Genomic DNA, 17929 nt, shown 5'->3' with positions numbered 1-17929 from the left:
TTCTTGCACTTCGCCTCTCTCTTCGTTATCGGTTTGCGGGGTCTGGCGGATCGATACTTCATCTTGATCGCGTTGAGGGAGCGTTAATGCCCAGAGATCCTGGCACAACGTCTCCTGGCGTGTTGAGTCGGGAATTTTGGTGACGGAAGCATTGGTGGGTTGCATAGTCTGGTAGAATGAAGCCTTGCGTGCCTTTGGTATGCTCATTCTCGGACTCCACTCATTGCTCTGGTCAAAAATGGTATGTCAATAGCTGGTGGATGATTTATAATACTCGTTTGACCAGTTCAGAATACGACGAAATGAAGAAGTGCCAATCCCAAACTCAACTATTCCATGTAGTAGTGGTGAAGCCTTGCAATGCCAATACCAGGTAACGCAGTTGTCTACTTCCATTAGAATGAATATTGGTGCTGTTCTTCATTGTGGCATTTTTGCGCCAGGAAATTACATGCAACGTGCAACATGCAATATGCAAACGTGCAGCTATACAAATATGCAGATTGAGCGACTACTGTACGGAGTTGAAGCTTGTAGGTAGGTAGACGTCCAAAATGTTACTTCTTCTGGCGCGTCGTTGTGACCGAGGTGTACGACATGCTGGGCTTGAAGGTGGATTGCGGCGGCGGAGGGGGCATGCCGAAAGGTGGGGGAGGCATTCCTGGGTAGAGTTGCGGGCCATTCGGCGGGTAGCCCATGGGTGGGCGAGGGCCACCAAAAGCACTAAAGCCAGAGGAACCGTTGATGCTACCCGAGTTGTGGAACTGCATTGCAAGCGCGGCAACATCGAACGCACCGCCACCGTTGTTCGAGGGAGGACCGGGAGGAGGGGGCGGCTGCGGATAGCCGCGAGGCTGCATCGCTCCAGGCGGCATGTTCCCTTGAGCAAAGTACATGGGGTTCTGCTGCGGCATCATCGGCGGCATGGGGTATCTTGGCGGGCCACCGGCGAACTGACCGTTCGGCATGGGGGGCATGGGACGACCAAACGCGCCTTGACCCTGCTGTTGCTGGTTCAAAAATGGTTGCTGCTGCTGCTGGGGTTGAGGGGGCTGCGGTGGCTGGGATGGTTGCTGAAGAGGCTGCGACGACGGGGCCGAAGCAGGCGGTGCGGGGCCACTGATCTGGACGGACTTGGCAAAATCGGCGAAGTTGAAGCCGCTAGAGCCATCCTGCGCACTACCTTGATGAGATTCACCCTGCGAGACGTTAACGAGGCCCGGCGGAGGAGCAGAGATACCAGGCGGACCTGACTTGCTGCGAGGCTGGCTAACGGTATCAGCAGTGGGTGCTTGTGCTGCAGGAGCAGGGACCGGGGCAGGGGCACTAGGAAGGGGCGGGGGTGGAGGTGACGAGGCCCGTGCAAAGCCAAAGCGTGACTGACCTGCAGATTCAGCTGGCGGGTTGGGTTCTTGCTGCTGCTCTTGCTGCTGCTCTTCGACTTGTTGACTGAGTTCTGTAGCGGGTGTCTGCTCTTCTTTCTTAACCGTCTGCCCCTCCTCTTCCTGCTTGGGCTGCTTGGCCTTCTTCTTGCGCGGGAAAATCTCCTGTTCCTCTGACAAAACAATCTCCACTTCTACAGGCTCGAGCTCAACCATTTCGTCCTCCGCCTGCGCTCCCAGCAAAGAGTGCAGATTCTTCTGGATTGTCGGGTCCTCAAACTGCGCAAGCCGCAGCTGTGCATACTGCCGGAACTCGAGCAGTTGCGTCTGCTGCGCCTTCTCAATCGCCGCAAGCTCGTCAGTAAACCGTTCACGCAGACGCAGCTTCTTGATGTACGTGGTTGCGACGTGGAACTGCCCGTACTCCATCGCTTTGCGGATCAGCGTCTCCACGTTGTATTGCGGCAAGTACTCGGTGTCGTCCTCTACCTTCGGGGGTGGCACCTCTTCACCGTTAGCGAGCGCAAGCGCAGCTTCCGCCGCTGCAATTGCATCATCCAGCGGGTTCTTAGCCAGATTGAACTTGATCGCGTACTTGATGGCCTTGTAGAACTCTCCATGCGCGACCATCACATCCACCAGGTACCGCAGCAAGTTCACCGTGGCGTCTCCGTTGCCCTGATCCAGCTTGAACTCGCGCAGATAGCGCAGCGAGGTCACAAAGTCCCCCACGTGCGACGTCTCGCGCACCAGCGCCTCGTAGAACTTGGCGCGCGTGTCGTCCTTGTCGGACAGCTTGTTCATGCACTTGACCGCCTGCGCCCACTGCCGCTGCTTCATCATCTCCACCGCGAGCGCCTCCAGCGGGAACTCCTTGAAGAGCTGGAACTCCATGACGCTCGAGATGGCCTCCTCCCAGCTCCGCGTCTCCAGCATGCCCGCCACGAGCTGCGGGACCGGGAACGTGTCCAGCAGGCCGAACTGCTTGGCGAACTTGAGCGCGGGGCGGAACTTGCCCACGCGGATCATGGCCTGGATGAGCGCGGGCGGCGTCCAGCTGGGCCGCTCCGCCGTGGCCGACAACTGCTCGAAGTTCGGCACCATCTCCTGCGCCAGCCGCACCGCCGCGCCGAACTGCAGCGCGCGCACCATCTCGTTGATGAGCAGCGTGACGAGCGCGTCGTTGTCCTTGAGCTGCAGGTCGCGCACCAGCTGCGCCGCCTGGTCGAGCGTGTGTGAGCTGCGCGCGCGCTCCAGCATGAGGCGCACCACGTCCGCCGTCTGGAAGCGCGCACTCAGGTGCTCGCTGGCGGCGATGAGGAAGGCGGCGTCCGCGAACTTGGCGCCCAGCAGCAACTGCTGCAGCCGCGTCTCGAGCTGCTCGGAGGTCGCGCCGTCGACGAACGCGCGCGCCTGCGCCACGCCCAGCTCGAAGGCGGAGGGCGCGGGCTTGGTGGGGGGCTTGGACTTGGCGTTGGCATTGGCGTTGGCGTTGCGCTGCTTGGGCTGCGACTTGGAGCGCGCCGCCGACGAGGAAGGGCGCGCCTTGCTCGCGGAAGCAGCGCGGCCGGCTTGGGAGACGCCCCGCCAGTTGGCGGGTGCTGGCTGCGTCATGGAGGGCGGCGAGGAGGAGGCGGGCGGGGTGCTGTGCGGAGACTTGGGTCGTATGGAGCTTTGGTGTCGGGGGCCGGATTTTTGTATGGCGTTTTGTATGAGAGTATTTTGACCAATGGATAGGAGTATGAGGGCAGAGTTATCGACCAATGAAACGCCGAATAAGAAAAGGACACAACGCGGTTACGGCTACGCGGGCTACTGGTTACATGTTGAAGCAACTTGCTGTTCAGGGTATGTACATGCTGCTGTTGCCAGCAGCTCAGGCGATGGCGGGGAACTTGCAGATTGGACACAACGCCTTCTCCTGCAGCCACGGGTCGATGCACTCCGGGTGGAACCGGTGGAAGCACGGCATCATCCGCACGCAGCCGCCCAGCTCGAAGGTGCTCAGACATACCGTGCAGCTCGCGTTCTCCGAGGCCTGCAACATGCCCTCGCTGCGGCAGTAAACAACAGCACCATCACCGCCAGTATGTTAGCACCAGTACTTCAACAGGCCACTATGGTCAGCCTGCCAACGATAGAGAGAGTGATCAGCTACGTACGTCACCGCGACAACAGGCAGCTGCTGGATCTGCTGCGGCGTGGCGCCTTCGTGCCTGCGCTCGTTGAGCGTCTCGAGGCGCATGAGGCGCTCGTAGTCGTTGCTGTCAAAGTCGCGGTTGCTCAGCAGCAGCTGCAGCATCTCGCCGTCCAGCTGCTCGTACAGCGCGCGGCTCATCTGCATGACGCCGCGCGGCGCTTGTCGCCGCTGCTGTTGGTTCTGCGTCTGGTCGCGCTTGGCGCCGAGAATGATCAGCTCCAGCAGCGAGATGATGGCGTACATGACGACGGGAAGGCCGACTGCGACGAGATACAAACGGAGGGCGGATTAGACGACCACGACAACGCTGCAGCCTTCGTGTCTACTGTAACGGAACGTACAGGCCACCGCGAGCGGGAAGAGCGCCTGAGGCAGGTACATGGCGAGGAAGCCGATCACGGCCCCAAGGCCGCCCGTTGCGAGGGCCACGAGCGCCGCCATGTTCTTGTCGGGGTGCAAGCCGAAGCAAGACTGCGAGGCTGTGCCAAGTGATATTGCGAGTGTACAGTACCCCCTGGGGGGTACACGAACGAAAGGCACGTCGCCCGTTTGTACCCCCACTCACGATTGGTGCAAACTCCGCTATTTCTGCCAATCGCCGAGTCGCCTGCAGGGATGCGCACCCTTCGCCCGATCTATGCGCGCAGACTTTCAGTCCAGGCGGGAGAACGCCCAGACTCAAACACAGTCACCGAGGGAGGGAAGAAGCCGTCGACCGCCCCACGCCGCCTTCGCCATGAGTGACAACAAGGAGTACAAGCTGGTACGCGCGCAGTAGATCGCCCTCCCCCCGGAAGTAGAGCGGAGGATAACGGAGTAGAGTGGAGGGAGAACGGAGACGCTCGCTCGCTCGTTCCCTTGTCCCTCGCCGCCTCTCTCTCTCTCCGCTCCCCCCTGAGCACGTGCGGAATACGCTGACTGAGGTGTTCTCTGTGTGCTTATGGCTGCAGGTGGTGCTGGGCAGTGGTGGTGTGGGTAAGTCCGCACTTACCATCCGCCTCGTGACCGACAACTTCCTGGAGGACTATGACCCGACCATCGGTGCGTGCGGATAAATCGAAGTGATTATGGGTGACATAAATAGTTGATCACTTACACACTTTGTCGTTCACCCCCGTGATGCAATGCAGAGGACAGCTACAGGAAGCAGACGACCATCGACAACAGTCCCGCCCTGCTGGACATTCTGGATACGGCCGGTCAGGAAGAGTACACGTCCATGCAGGACCAGGTGCGGGTCTCAGGCACAAACATAGTTTTATGTTATAGCTGAGATGCTGACGTGGATGTTTTGTTTTTAATGTTGTTGTAGTGGATGCGCGAGGGCAAAGGCTTCCTGCTGGTGTACAGCGTGACCAGTCGCAGCTCGTTCGACGACATCGCCGCCTTCAAGGACAAGATCCTGCGTGCCAAGGACGTGGACAACGTGCCCATTGTGCTGGTCGGCAACAAGTGCGACCTGGAGGCCCAGCGACAGGTGGCCGCTAATGAAGGCAAGGAGCTCGCACGCCAGTGGGGCTGCTCGTTCATGGAGACGAGTGCCAAGGAGAGAGTACGTCGGGCCGGTCTAGGTTCTCTGCAGAAGAGTGGGCTGAAGCTGACACTGTGTGTTATTTATTGTGTTTTGCTCCACAGATATTGAATGAGGAGTGCTTCTACCAGGTGGTGCGCGAGATCAGGAAAGCCGAGCGCCCTGTGCGCGTGGAGCGACCTCAACCTACGCAGAAGCCGCAGAAGAAGTCGGGGTTCAAGTGCACCATCCTATAGAAGCGCACGGAGCTATCAAGCTCTTGTCACGTTGCGTCGCGTCGCGCGGAGCCATTTGGCACCTCCCTTCTCGTCGCGACGTTATGCTGCTTACATACAACAGTCAGTTTAGCCCACTTCTGAATCCATTTAGCCACTCACCCCGCTAACTCACTTGGTCTGGTTGCTGCCTCACGGACACTATCGAGCCACCCGCCCACGCTGTGTACTCGCTCGACATATTCGTTCGCCGTCCCCTCCGTCCGTCCGTGGAGTATTGTGTCCGCTGTGGCTTGGGTGCGAGGGCCCGATTGGTATCAAACGTTTTTCACGACACGATAACAAAATGAAAAGAGAAAGAGAGACAAGAAACAACATCCTTCTTCTTCTTCCTATTGTCGTCTCTGCAGAAACAAAACAAGATCATACTGGTAAATTTAAGACAAAATGGCGGTAGTTTTTATAGTGCAGGTTGCTCCCGCTAAGTCGGTTGCTTTAATCCACCTTGGCAAAGAGCACTATCATAGGGGAAAGACGTCATAATTGGAGACAGCATTCAAGGTATGAGTCAACCTTGATAACCATCCTTCACAACAAACGTTACTCCATCACACACGGGGGTTCTTGCAGCCGACTCCCAGATGTGTAACCAGAAGTGAACGGGCTCAGCCTGCGAGCTCACCCACTTCAACACGGACAGAGGCGCTCTCAACGAGAGTGCTCGGCACATCGCTCCATTCACGACGAAATGCCCGTCTGATATCTCACGCGGTAGTTGACAATGTTAGCCGGCGCGTTATCCATGTACTGCACCAGCCACGACACCATTTCGGCCTCCGAAGACCCAAAATCATCGCGGAAGATACGAAGTACACGCGGCAGCACAATTTCACCCGCACGCTCGTCCACCTCCACCAGCCGCTCGCAGAACTTCTCGGCCTGCTCCTCCAAGTCGGTATCCGTACGACCGGGCTTGAGAATAGGAACATCTTCAGCAGTCGGGAGGGGCTCCGCGCAGTCGATCAGCACTAGCAGTGAGCGCGGGTCACGGATGTGCAGCCGGAACTGCAGCTTCGGGTCTTGAGCCTGAAGCTGGCGCTCCCAGTAATTCGACGGCGGCTTCCGGTTGCAACGCAAGATGCCGTGCTTGATGTCACCCAAAGTGAAGTCTAGTCCTCCAATCGTGTAGGCCACATCCCGCTCGAAAGCCTTGTACTGCCCGATGTTCTGCGGCACACCGAACTCGACGAGACCGTGAAGCACCATCGCGTTGTAAATATTGATAAAGAAGGGCTGACGCTCGTGCTTGGGCAGACTTCCGACATCAACCTTCTGCAACTTCGACGCCAACTTCAGGAAACGACGGTATTTCTGGCACAACGGCGCATCGAAATACTCCGTGGCGCTACTTCCAGTGACCGAAACGTGATTAGGAAGACTAAAGCCAGTAGCAATACCCCGCGGGAACGACTTGAGAGCGTGGAGCTCAGCGATAGCCTCACGGACGCGGAGACACACCTCCATGGGTCCTTGCTGGACATCGTCGACGCAAACGTACTTCATGTTCAACGGAACGAACAGCTCATCCACTTGGAAACGCAGGTAAGTGCCGCTCGAGGCCAGGTCCGGGTGTGTGGTGTCCTCCGCGAACACAACGTTCAGCACCCGCGTCTTGAGAAGATCAGCCAGGATTTTGGCCGCCTGCTCATCCGTCTTGTTGAACTTGGATTTCAGCACGCGGACAAGTTCATCCGCTGCAACACACGCCGTGTAGGTGGTAAATAGTCCAACACGAACGTCACCAATGGTCACTTGCGCGCGCAGCTTGTCAGCAAAGTTATCCTCCACATACCCGGGAGAATCCACCGCAATCTTGGATAGATCCGTGTTCTGTTGCGGTCGCGCATTCGAACCAGGAATCGAGTCCGGGCCCAGACCGATCGCAACACCAGCGAGTGCCGAGTTGCGCAGATCACCGTTGTTCACTCCAGCGTTACTGGAGCTATCACTACGGGTGGAAACATGAGAACCTGAATCAGGGGCCGAGTCTCCGAAGCCGCTAGTCGGGGTTTCGCTACTGCTGTTGTGGTTGCGTCGATGCTGCGTCGGCGACACCGAGGGCGCCGGCGGGTTGCCCGCGCTGTACAACGATGGCTGGTGCAGCTTGGCCTCCAGCTCCAGCGCTTCCTGGAACTCTGACACGTGCTCTGACAGGAAAGCCTGAATGGGGTTCTGCACGAACGGGAATCGGCAGATATCTTCAATCGACGGGCGCTTGGACGCATCCTGCTGCAGCATGAGTTGCACGAGGAGACGCAGGTCGCGCGAGAAGGACGGCAGGATCGGCGGGAACTCGCCCTTGCAGATCTTGGTGAAGATCTCTGGCAGCGTCGAAGCTTCGAACGGGCGGCGCAGCATGATCATTTCGTACAGGATGCAGCCGAGGGACCAAATGTCTGACTTCTTGCCGTACGGCTCGCCACGGCAAATTTCCGGCGACATGCTCTCCGGCGTGCCGCAGGCCGTGTTGGCCGTGGCGTCTCCAGCCAGAGCCTTGGAGATACCGAAGTCACCCAGCTTGACCACGTTCTTGTGCGTGAGGAAGACGTTCTGCGCCTTGAGGTCACGGTGTAGCACGTTCTTGCCGTGGATGTACGCGACAGCCAGCACCAGCTGCGCGAACCAGCTCATGATCACAGGCTCCGGGAACGGGCCCATCTTCTCCCTCGCGCGCAGCTTGACCAGTTGGCGCAGGTTGCCGCCGTCCGAGTACTCCATGACGATGTTGAGCTCGTCGTCCGCCAGGAAGTGGTCGTAGAAGCGCACGATGTTGACGTGGTACAGCGACTTGAGCAGGATGACCTCGTTGTCGGCCTGCTTGCGGCCGTTCTCCGAGATCTGCGAGATGCGCACGCGCTTGACGGCCACGACGGCGCCGTCCAACTTGCGGCGCGCCAGCACGACGGTGCCGTGCGTGCCCTTGCCGATGGTGCGGATGACCTCGATGTCCTGCCACATGCTCTTGTTGGACGTGCGCTCGAGGCGGCGGCTGAGCCACACGTGGCGCACGAGCGTCTTGGCCGTGTTGACCTGGATGGGCTTGATGAGGTAGTCCTTGGCGCCCTTGCTGAGGCACGAGGTGACCACGTCCATCTCCTCGTTGCTCGAGGTCATGACGATCGGGATGTGGCCCAGCGTGGCGCTGTGCTTCTGGATCTGGTCCAGCAGCTCGATGCCCGTCATCACGGGCAGCATCACGTCGCACAGCACGAGGTCGAACTTGGCGTGGTTGGCCACGAGCACGTCCAGCGCCTGCTGCCCGTTCTCCACCGCGAAGACCGTGTAGCGGCACGACTTGAGGATGTCGATGGTGGCCATGCGCGTGAACTCGTCGTCCTCGACGACCAGCACCGTCACTTCGGACGGGTCCATGGCTGCGGCGATTGGGGCACTGACTGACTGGCGGAGCTTGGGGCCTTGGGTCTACCGAGGGAGAAGAGGCTGGAGAAGCTTTGGGCAGAGAGCGAGCGACGCTTCGGGGACGAGGAAGGCGGCGCTGCCTTGGGGGCTTTGGACGACTTGGGACTCGCTGAGCTTTGGCTTTTGTTTTTCCTATGTACTGCGGAGCGCCGGATCCCACAACGCGCTGTGATTGGTGCAAAGTGAGTCGGGGATAGGGGGTGAATGAAAACCTGTCTATCCCGATTGTGACTCACGGAGGACTTGATACCGTGCAAAGGGGACTTTCTTGGCAGGAGGGCTGGAACTGCACTTGGCGCTGCTTTTCATGCTGGTGGGAGGAGAAGAGGGTACTATAATATATGGTTCGCGGGAAGTTTGTTGATTGTACATTGGCATGAACAAGCTCGTGATGGCCAAGGATATGGCCTATACGTACCATCTCGGTTGCCGATCCCGAGTTTTTTGGTGTGGAATGGCCGCGCTCACTGGAAGTGTGTGTAGCCGAACACGACTCGCGTTCTTCGCATTAGCACCGCCTGCTGAGCTGGTATGTATATGGTGCGGCAAAACTACATGTATCCATGACGGATAGCATCGGCAGGTTACATACAATCGAGGTAGTCTTGTGCGCTGTTCCCAAATGATGTAATACATGTACAGCGCCCCGGGAGGCATCAAATTCATGAGTCGTGACTACGATAGCACACCCGCATTGACACCGCCGTCGCCGCATTGCCAATTGATAATTGGTGCCATCAAGGGTGTACCCCCCCTTGCAGTGCTGCACGCTTTGGCTTGTACCGTCCCGCGCAGAACCTCGAAGCCAAACCGCGCAAGCCATGCCTTTTATCAAGCCGGCATTCGACGCGCTCACAATTTTTATAGAGACCAACGCCGTTTCCTGAAGCTGCGACTTCAACACTGTGTACTGTATTTTTCTGCTTGGTGCAGTTTTCCCGCGTTTCGATGCTCGTTTCAAAGACCTGCAGCTTCAAACGCCGATGGCCGATCCTGGCGCCGTGACAGCGCATTGTCAGGTATCGCCGGCGCCGATGTCATGTTCGGTATGTGTGTTTGTTTGTTTGTTTTTTCAACAAACCAACGACACTAAGAAGAGGACTCATATTTTTCAGCGCGGGCAACAGTGGTGCACACTTTTCACGACAACGTGCACTTATCGGTGCGGGTGTTGGCGATCGTTCGACAAACGCACATAACAATGTACTAGTATCTCACCACGAGCATGAATTCATGAACAACGGTCGACAGCACCAGATATAAGCATTGACATGTTCCCAATGACACAAAGAGTGAGAGCCTTGGGAACTACTAAAGACGAAAGCACGAGAGCACCGAGGTCTCATACACTCGGTAGCTGTAAATCATGCAAGCTCGTCAGATTTACTGATATCAACACTCCTATTCAACACTCCTACCGCATTCAAGGTAAACGGTAACTTATGTAAAATGAACTCGCTGTCAGGCGCTACATGACTACAGTGCTCTCTATCGGCGCTCTATCTACCGGTAGACGCGACGAAGCCGATGAGCCCCTAATGCACAGCTCCCCAGCCCAGTGTTCGTAAACATCACGAATCTGCAGCTGACTCCGTTCTACGCGTTGTCATGAGTTTCAATACTGGAGGTGGTGCCAGCACGACTCCAACGTATATGAGAGAGAAGCGGACTCGGAGCACCAAGTATTTTAGCAGAGAGAGTAGTTTTCGTCTTTATCGACTGGGGATCGGGTTCGGAGCGGTTCCACGACGTGACTGTACGTACAAAACAAGTTGGTGCTGGTTAGGCACGTTGAGTTAATAGATCCAGATCGCCTCTTGACCTTTTTGGTCGTCTTGGTGTAGAGCTACTCTCAGGCAGAAATAGTCGTTTCCGCTCTGGTATCGGGCGTCCAAATCTCAACGGGATGAGATTACTTTCAATGCAAAAAAGGTGGAGTTTCAATGTTTCTAAAAAAAGGGTGGAGTTTCAATGCATGTATGTGTTCCGTTTTAGAAACGACCATTTGTTGTTTCCAAAGCTGCCCCGGTGGCACATGCCATGAAGATCAACAACGTGCCAGACATGGGCGACAGCCCGTACATGGGCAGCGTCCCGAGGCTGAGAAACGTCCCGGAGCTGAGCACCGTCCCAACCATAATAACTTTCCATTATTGAGCGACAGCCTGTGCATGGGCGACAGCCCGCACATGATCAACGTAGACTGGCTGGATTGCTCGGGCCCCACAGGGGTTTTTCCGCTGGACGGTTCGCTTTCAAGGCGGTCGTGAACTGCAGTTCGAACTCGATCAACTCGCAGAGCTGCTGAGTTCGTCTGCCGCACTGGATCTTAAAATCACAGGAAATATCTTCTAGATTGAAGCTATTACCGACTAGGGGTCACTCCAGCACACACCTTCTACGAGCCCTGGGGAGAGCCGGGCTCCTGGGCTCTTGGGTGAACCCAAAAAGTCGCGAGCTCGGGCTCCTGGGCTCTTGAGTTCGATAGGTTAAGTGAAAGGAGCCCTCCAGAACTGTGAGCCCTCGTTAAGGGCTTCCCCTCACCATTTAAATATCTCGCTGATGATTGGCCGTCATTGAAGTATCTCCAGGTTCTAACCTGAAAAGGCATAGGAAAGAGGGCTTCTCCTTGAGGGGAAGGAAGGACTATCGGCGACGCTGGGGTGGCCTCGGAGCGGCTGTACGCATATGAGCGGCGCGAGATCTTCTAGTGTGGCGAAGTAGACGGGCTCGGGCTCGTAGAAGGTATGCTGGAGAGCATATGCACATTGCATACACCACATGACACACGCCTTCATTTCTAAATGCCATGAACCTCCACCTTGCTTTTAGATGCATTGAACTTCCATCTTTTTGGCATTGAAAGTAATCCACACCCAATCTCAACAAATACACATGCACGGCAGTAAACTTACTACTGTATCTACACTCAGTTTTATGGTTCGCGAATGCGAGTTCATGCTGTGAGATGCATTGTTTGGTACCTTTGTGCTCGAACGAGCACAAATGTCCGCACCGAACACGCTTCCACGTTGTCGCTAAAAGTGCACACTGCTGTTGCCTGTGAACCTCTTCTTGGTGCTTACACCCCGAAGGCGCTACTTGTACTTACGTCACCCCCGTTTCGGCGCCGACGATGCCTGACAATGCGCTGTCATGACGCCAGGACCGCCATTGAAGCTGCAGGTCTTTGAAACGAGCATCGAAACGCGAGGAAACTGCACCAAGCAGAAAAATACAGTACACAGTGTTGAAGCCGCAGCTTCAGCAATGCCGGCTTGGTGCGGTTTGGCATCGTCCAGGTTCTACGCGGAACAACTCAAGCCCAAAGCGGCGGCAACACCAGCAACAACATCGATGGCAAATTGCCACTGTCAATGCCGTCCGTGTTGCGCTGGACCCTATCGATGCGGCAACGCTACAAACACAAGTTTGTTTGCACTAAAATCAACTTGGCAGGCTGTCAGCAAGATAATGACACACACAGGGAAAGCACGCCGGCTGGGACGCTGAGGCTGCAGCTGCAAATCCAGGCAGCCGCCAGCGATCAAAGCAGCTCTCAGTCACCTTGACGTGGCAAGCATGTGTGCGTCGCTCGGGCCGAGTGGCTCGGCACGCTCGCCGCCTGGCAACACACGTGGCCGAAACTTCAAGACAGCGCTTGAACACGGCGGCCTCGGTACCCTCGCGTGTGCAACCCGGATGCATTCATTCACCAGCCGCGCGTGCCTCAGCGATGGTGCAAGCACCCGCGTTGGGATCTGATTATTTGCGTCGGGGAGACCTTGAAGCGCTGCAGAGCCTGCTGCCTGCGCTATCCACAGTGTGCGGGACTGGCGAGGCGAGCGCTAATGATGGCAAGCGCGGAAAGCCTCGCCCAAGTATCCGCACTTTATAACGGCCCGGGTATTGTTCGAAAAAGCGTTAGGCAATGTTAAACATTCCCGGTACAGGTCCGTCAGCGGGCGACCGAATACAGCGAACGCGGCGAGCCGGCTGGCGTGTCGACTCGACACTGTCGAGGCGCCCGGCGTTGAGACCCCGTGCGTGCTGGCAGAGCCTGCAGCGGTTAGACCGCCCGCCACTATCCAGCCCCGCCGCACGGCTGCAGGCATGTCCAGCGGCGGAGACTATCGCGCTCGGCCGAGATCGAGACAGGCGAGATCATGAAGCGGCGCCGCGCACTTCAACGTGCAGAACCCACTGTGGGCTGCCGTTCAGCGCATTTTATCGGCGGCGCGCGCTGATTGGCTGATTTCGGTGCAGCCAGCGCACCGTAGCGTCACCCCGGGTTCACCTAACGACGGCGGTTTCGCCGGCCAGCCAATCGGCGCGCGCCAGGCTAAAACGCGCGTGTTGAGCTCTCTTGCCCCCACTATGGGCACGCGCCGACGGCGAACGGCCGTTACGCGATTTCTCCTCTAATCGCGTGCGTCAGCGCGTAAATTACGGTTAGATTACCGGCGCTGCTTCGAAAATGCCGCTTCGGCCGGCTTTAGTTTGCAGCGCCCACGGGATTTCACCACTTGTCGACGCGCGGTTCAAGCCCGCTGCGCGCGTGGCTCTGCCGGCTGGTAGGCGCGTGAGCTTTATGCCCGCCGTTGCTGCGTTTTAGCCCCCGTTTTGGCGGGCCGGGCGCGGGTTTAGCGCGCTATATCTCGGGGTAAAAGCGGCCAGCGGCGATAATGCTGCAGATGGGACCCGCGTTGCCTTGCAGTTCGGGCGGAGCATCCCTGCTTTTAGCGGCCGAATACTGAGCGCGAGACACCCGCCAACCTCGACCGCCGACTGGTTGACAACCCAGCCGAATTACCCTACTTTTTGCGCCGGCGAATTAGCGCCCCCTCCTTCTTATCGCCTTCGGCGCGCCCGCGTTCCATCCTTTCGGGCAAACGAGGGCTCTCCAGCGGCCACCGCGCCGCTGTGGCCTATCGCCACTTCATTGTTGAATTCACCGCCTTGAGCTGAGCCCGACCCCCTCCAACGGTAATTTACCGCACGCCGTTTCGCCCGTTTCTGTCTGCGCGGCGCCTTCCAGCTGCTGTCGCCAAGAAATTACGAGAACCAAGCCCGCTCGAGAGCGTCCCCACTTCCGCTTTCTCCGTGTGCCGGCCACCACCTTCAACCAGCACGAGGCAATCTCCGTCCAACTTCTCCGTCCGCCCCCGCAGTAGTGACCAGCGGACTCCCAAAGCAACATGAGCGCCACCGTCGTGCAGTACCCCGTGACCCCTCGCGCGCCGCGCTCGCGGCTCGCCGACGAGGTCTCGGCCGCCAAGAAGCGCGGCGCCGCCCACGTTCGCGCGCCGTCCGAGCGCATCGCGCTGGTGCTCGACATGGACGAGTGCCTCGTGCACAGCAAGTTCCAGAACGAGGTCGAGTACCGCCAGAGCGAGTACCGGCCCGAGCAGCTAGAGGAGTACGGCGACTCGTTCGAGATCGTCATGGACGACGGCGAGCGCGCAGTCGTCAACAAGCGGCCAGGGCTCGACCGCTTCCTCGAGGAGGCCGCCAAGCACTACGACGTGTACGTGTTCACGGCGGGCCTGGAGGCCTACGGCAAGCCCATCCTGGACGCGCTCGACCCAAAGGGCAACCTCTTCGCCGGCCGCTTCTTCCGCGAGTCGTGCCAGCAGCGCAAGGGCATGTTCCTCAAGGACCTGAGCGTGGTGCGCGGCGGCGACCTGTCGCGCGTCATCCTCGTAGACAACAACCCCGTGTCGTTCCTCATGCAGCCCAGCAACGGCATCCCCGTGCCGAGCTTCTATGACGACGCCAACGACCGGACGCTCGAGTCGCTGAGCAAGGTGCTGGCCAGCCTGCAGGACGTCGAGGACGTGCGTCCGCGGCTGCACCAGCTCTTCCGCCTCGCGGACCTGCTGGCCGAGCACCAGCGCGTGATCCTCGGCTGAGCCAAGCCCGATCCCAGCAACAACCTCATGTCGTGTCGTGCCGTTCTCTCCATGGGTGGATATGAGTGGGAATGGATGGACCAAGTGGGGCTCGCCCCAAGAGCCCCCACGTATCAGTAGCAAGTATATAAGCCAAAGGTGCCGTGCAGTAAGTGAAAATTAGATAGCCACTATATTTAAGAGCCACAAGAGATCACAAAAATGCCATGTATCTTATCCTGCTTCGTCCTCCACATCAGCGATAGTACCTGAGAGCATCGCTGTAGACGCCGAAGGTGTCGTCACTTTTTGTCTCATTTTTACTATGCTTTGGTCATTCGACACTGCTGCGACGCTGGAGATGGAGATTCCTCCGGGAATGGAAGCGTATCCAAAGCCGACTCAGGGAACATGGCTCCGGCTTCCTCGCGCCAGGACCGTGCAGTCTGCACTGCAGACAGACAGACTCAGGCCCGTGCAGTCTGCACTGCAGACAGACAGACTCAATGCAGCTCCTTCAATCCCTGCTTGCTAGCGGTCCGCTAGTAGCGGAGCTGGCCATCCACCCAACCGATGCAGAAGATACAGAGGAATGGAGAGACCTGGTGGTGTGCACTGCAATGCAGTCTGCACCGAGCCGTGGGCAACGAAGACCTGCTTTGAGCGGTGCTCATGCTCGGGGACACTCAGCATACCATAGAGCTGGAGGCCTTCAGTGACAGCGATGCTGCCTCGTTGACTGTGCCATGCACTCCGTGAACATGAAACGTCACGGGAAGGCAACTTCAATGAGCCAAAAACCTGGGAAAGGGCGGCGCCTGTCAGTCGCAGATTCCCGATAAGGTACGATTTGTCATTCACTCCTTTTTCGTACTTAACGCTGTGTCCATCGACACGAGCGAGCGACTGACTGTGAAGGCAACAAGCATCATGTCGGCGCGCGCGTCTCGACGGGGCCATGCGGCGGCCTACGGCGCGCTGCCGAGCGTGCCGATCTCCGAGATCCGCCCGCGCAAGTGGAGCAAACAGCTCAAGACGGTGGACCACCTGACCATCCCCAAGTGGATCCCCGGTACGCCTCCGCCCAGTCCACAATAGAGTCGGGAGCGAGTCTCAACTAATGAACGCTGCATTGCTGTTCTGCAGACCAGGAGGTGCGCGCGCCACCAAGTCCGGCTTGTAGAAGCGTCTAGATCTGACTGTGGATGTTGCTGGCTGTGTGCGTGTGTGTGGTTAGAACCCGACGGAGGCGCTGCAGAAGGGGGCGTTTAAGAAGTCCAAGGGTGCGCAGTGCATTGGTGTTGCTACAGTACTGGGTGGATGGGAGTGCTGACGGTGGTGTGTTGTTGCTGTGACCACTAGGACGTAAGCGTGCAGCGGGCGAAGTTGGGCGCATGACGCGCAGTGTGCGCCAGCACCTGGACGCGCCGCTGGAGCTGCTCTCCGAGTATCCTGTGCGGGTGGTGAGCCTCACTCACGCACGTGGCTATTGGAGAAGATGGACACGAATCTGATAATATGTGTGTGTTGGTGTGGTGCAGCACTCCTCCTCGAGGCAATCGTCTCCTGCTCGTGCGTCGTCCACTCCAGCACGGACGCCCGTGCCGATGCCGTCTCCTGATGGCATGGCCGTGGACGCTGGTGCTGCGGTGGCAGCCCCAGTAGCTGCTGCACTGCCCACTACTACCTCCGAGCCTGTCAAGATGGAGTCGGCAGTTCCTGCAGCGCCGATGGTAGCTCAACCAGCGCACCCGGCAGCACCTCAGGCTGCACTGAAGGTTGAGACGACGCCCGCCGCACCTGCAGCGAATGTTCCGCCTGCTCCAGCGATGCCCATGATCCCGATGATGCCTCCTGTGTCGAACCAGATCATGGCGGAGGTTCCATCGGATGAGCAGCTGGAGATGGCGCTGGACGATCTCCCCATGCTCGACGCTGACGACAGCTTCAATCTCGACGCGCTGGACCCGGCGTTTTTGCCCACCCCGGTTCCTTCCGGCATTCCACCAATGGATAGTGCCCACCACCCCAGCGGCGCCAATTCGAAGCAGCAGTCGGCTGAGAATTCTTCGGCCTCTGTCAGCGAAGATGACGGATCTGCCAATTCGGGCTCGTCACTCCCGTCGGCATCTCCTCAATCGTCGCCGGGAATGATGTCGCGCTCACCGTCGCCTTAGACGTTTTGGTTGCATTTGATGGTGTGTTGGACGGCACCAAGGTGTTTAAACATTGTTTTTCTTTCATTACCCGAAGTTGTATTCTTCTATCAAGAGCGAAGTGCAAGGCTGCATTACTTCTACTTGCGCAGAAGTCTTCGAGCTAGCACTTGCAGCTCGACCATCTCGGTAGTCTGACGGAAAAATGGTTAGAAACTTTATCACGTGTTGCCACGGTGCTGGAAGTATTTCAACGTACCGGTTCGTTGTGGCGTGGGTTGCGCCGAAGCATGAAGCGAGCGAGGTGATCCAAGGGTCGGATGGGAGGTCCTGTGTCTCCACCTTCTTCGTCCTGCTCCTCGCTCGCTTCCACAGCCTTCAGCAAATGCACGATCGCTATAATAACAAAGCACAGATAAGTCAGCACTGGCGAGCGACAGTTGATCAAACACCACCTCGTACCTGGCACAAGGACCGGTAAGACCTGCTCCACGACGATCTCCAATTCCTTCGGCGTGGACGCTCGAGCCTGCAGGTTCTTCAGCAGCGCCACCATAAAGTCACGCGAGGCGGTCTGCTCTTCCTGAAGCCCCATCGTGCTCGAGCAAGGATAGGTAGCAAACTGGCCTTCACCTATTGCAGCATTTGCACGCCAAAAAACGCGTAGCCATTTCGCTGAAAATAGAATCTGTAGCCATATTCTACTAAGTTCGACCCGATCAATAAGTACGAGCGGCCTCGCCACTCAAACTTGTCAACAATGGCAACATCGAGTCTTCGGATCTCTGTACGTGCGCAGCATTCCCGGCCGCATCATGCCCCCCCATGTCGAATATCTCCGTGCACAATACTAACCGACATATAAACTATCTGTTGCTTCAAATTTTATTGTAATTGGCCTTATATTGGCGATGCTACGGCTAGGTGACTGCAGAGGTCGTCGGCATCGGGTCCGATGGCACAGAACCGTCGCTGCTGTTCTCCGTGCAACGTCATGGACTGTACAGCGACGACGTGAAAGTGCTGAAGAGATACCTCTTCAATTGTGGAGAAGGTACGCAGCGTCTGGTCGGA

The 17929-nt window shown here is 57.8% G+C and overlaps 7 protein-coding genes across 7 annotated transcripts; 3 read left to right on the top strand and 4 right to left on the bottom strand.

The window, feature by feature from the left end:
- Positions 1–402: 402 nt before the first annotated feature.
- PHYSODRAFT_551182 (hypothetical protein) lies at positions 403–2996 on the bottom strand (the record flags this gene model as incomplete). Its single annotated transcript, XM_009540289.1, has 1 exon — positions 403–2996. One exon carries the CDS (start codon positions 2994–2996, stop codon positions 558–560), a length of 2439 nt encoding a protein of 812 aa, XP_009538584.1. The 3' UTR covers positions 403–557.
- Positions 2997–3225: 229 nt separating this feature from the next.
- Positions 3226–4039, bottom strand: PHYSODRAFT_356170 (hypothetical protein). The gene is made up of 3 exons (XM_009540288.1): positions 3924–4039; positions 3545–3842; positions 3226–3436 (listed from the first exon to the last, which is right to left on the bottom strand). Exons 1-3 carry the CDS (start codon positions 4021–4023, stop codon positions 3259–3261), a joined length of 576 nt encoding a protein of 191 aa, XP_009538583.1. The 5' UTR covers positions 4024–4039; the 3' UTR covers positions 3226–3258.
- Positions 4040–4284: 245 nt separating this feature from the next.
- On the top strand, positions 4285–5661 carry PHYSODRAFT_356169 (hypothetical protein). The gene is made up of 5 exons (XM_009540287.1): positions 4285–4345; positions 4533–4623; positions 4713–4813; positions 4895–5134; positions 5218–5661. Exons 1-5 carry the CDS (start codon positions 4319–4321, stop codon positions 5347–5349), a joined length of 591 nt encoding a protein of 196 aa, XP_009538582.1. The 5' UTR covers positions 4285–4318; the 3' UTR covers positions 5350–5661.
- Positions 5662–5877: 216 nt separating this feature from the next.
- PHYSODRAFT_551172 (hypothetical protein) lies at positions 5878–8760 on the bottom strand (the record flags this gene model as incomplete). The annotated part of the gene is made up of 1 exon (XM_009540286.1): positions 5878–8760. One exon carries the CDS (start codon positions 8758–8760, stop codon positions 6067–6069), a length of 2694 nt encoding a protein of 897 aa, XP_009538581.1. The 3' UTR covers positions 5878–6066.
- Positions 8761–14006: 5246 nt separating this feature from the next.
- On the top strand, positions 14007–14930 carry PHYSODRAFT_551168 (hypothetical protein; the record flags this gene model as incomplete). Its single annotated transcript, XM_009540285.1, has 1 exon — positions 14007–14930. The coding sequence occupies one exon, from the start codon at positions 14007–14009 to the stop codon at positions 14718–14720; it is 714 nt and encodes a 237-aa protein (XP_009538580.1). The 3' UTR covers positions 14721–14930.
- A 689-nt stretch (positions 14931–15619) lies between these two features.
- On the top strand, positions 15620–16937 carry PHYSODRAFT_289165 (hypothetical protein). Its single transcript, XM_009540284.1, has 5 exons — positions 15620–15771; positions 15846–15853; positions 15937–15982; positions 16062–16162; positions 16241–16937. The coding sequence occupies exons 1-5, from the start codon at positions 15630–15632 to the stop codon at positions 16874–16876; spliced, it is 933 nt and encodes a 310-aa protein (XP_009538579.1). The 5' UTR covers positions 15620–15629; the 3' UTR covers positions 16877–16937.
- Positions 16918–17487, bottom strand: PHYSODRAFT_289164 (hypothetical protein). Its single transcript, XM_009540283.1, has 3 exons — positions 17318–17487; positions 17115–17251; positions 16918–17049 (listed from the first exon to the last, which is right to left on the bottom strand). Exons 1-3 carry the CDS (start codon positions 17448–17450, stop codon positions 16996–16998), a joined length of 324 nt encoding a protein of 107 aa, XP_009538578.1. The 5' UTR covers positions 17451–17487; the 3' UTR covers positions 16918–16995.
- Positions 17488–17929: the final 442 nt, after the last annotated feature.

This window comes from Phytophthora sojae (assembly GCF_000149755.1).
Source record: "Phytophthora sojae unplaced genomic scaffold PHYSOscaffold_15, whole genome shotgun sequence".
NCBI lineage: Eukaryota > Oomycota > Peronosporomycetes > Peronosporales > Peronosporaceae > Phytophthora > Phytophthora sojae.
Note: the sequence above shows the minus strand (reverse complement) of the source record. Positions and strands in the feature narration are given on the sequence as shown.

Bases quoted from the DNA above. Each gene is read 5' to 3' on its own strand.
- PHYSODRAFT_356169 (XM_009540287.1), top strand. From the start codon at position 4,319: ATGAGTGACAACAAGGAGTACAAGCTG. The intron at 4,624-4,712 runs GTGCGTGCGGAT...GATGCAATGCAG, and splicing joins GGACTATGACCCGACCATCG to AGGACAGCTACAGGAAGCAG. The intron at 5,135-5,217 runs GTACGTCGGGCC...TTTGCTCCACAG, and splicing joins AGACGAGTGCCAAGGAGAGA to ATATTGAATGAGGAGTGCTT.
- PHYSODRAFT_289165 (XM_009540284.1), top strand. From the start codon at position 15,630: ATGTCGGCGCGCGCGTCTCGACGGGGCCATGCGGCGGCCTACGGCGCG. The intron at 15,983-16,061 runs GTGCGCAGTGCA...TGTGACCACTAG, and splicing joins GGCGTTTAAGAAGTCCAAGG to GACGTAAGCGTGCAGCGGGC. The intron at 16,163-16,240 runs GTGAGCCTCACT...GGTGTGGTGCAG, and splicing joins CCGAGTATCCTGTGCGGGTG to CACTCCTCCTCGAGGCAATC.
- PHYSODRAFT_289164 (XM_009540283.1), bottom strand. From the start codon at position 17,450: ATGGGGCTTCAGGAAGAGCAGACCGCCTCGCGTGACTTTATGGTGGCG. The intron at 17,252-17,317 runs GTACGAGGTGGT...TTGTTATTATAG, and splicing joins CTTACCGGTCCTTGTGCCAG to CGATCGTGCATTTGCTGAAG. The intron at 17,050-17,114 runs GTACGTTGAAAT...TTTTTCCGTCAG, and splicing joins ACCCACGCCACAACGAACCG to ACTACCGAGATGGTCGAGCT.
- PHYSODRAFT_356170 (XM_009540288.1), bottom strand. From the start codon at position 4,023: ATGGCGGCGCTCGTGGCCCTCGCAACGGGCGGCCTTGGGGCCGTGATC. The intron at 3,843-3,923 runs GTACGTTCCGTT...ATCTCGTCGCAG, and splicing joins CTTCCCGCTCGCGGTGGCCT to TCGGCCTTCCCGTCGTCATG. The intron at 3,437-3,544 runs GTACGTAGCTGA...TTACTGCCGCAG, and splicing joins CTGCCTGTTGTCGCGGTGAC to CGAGGGCATGTTGCAGGCCT.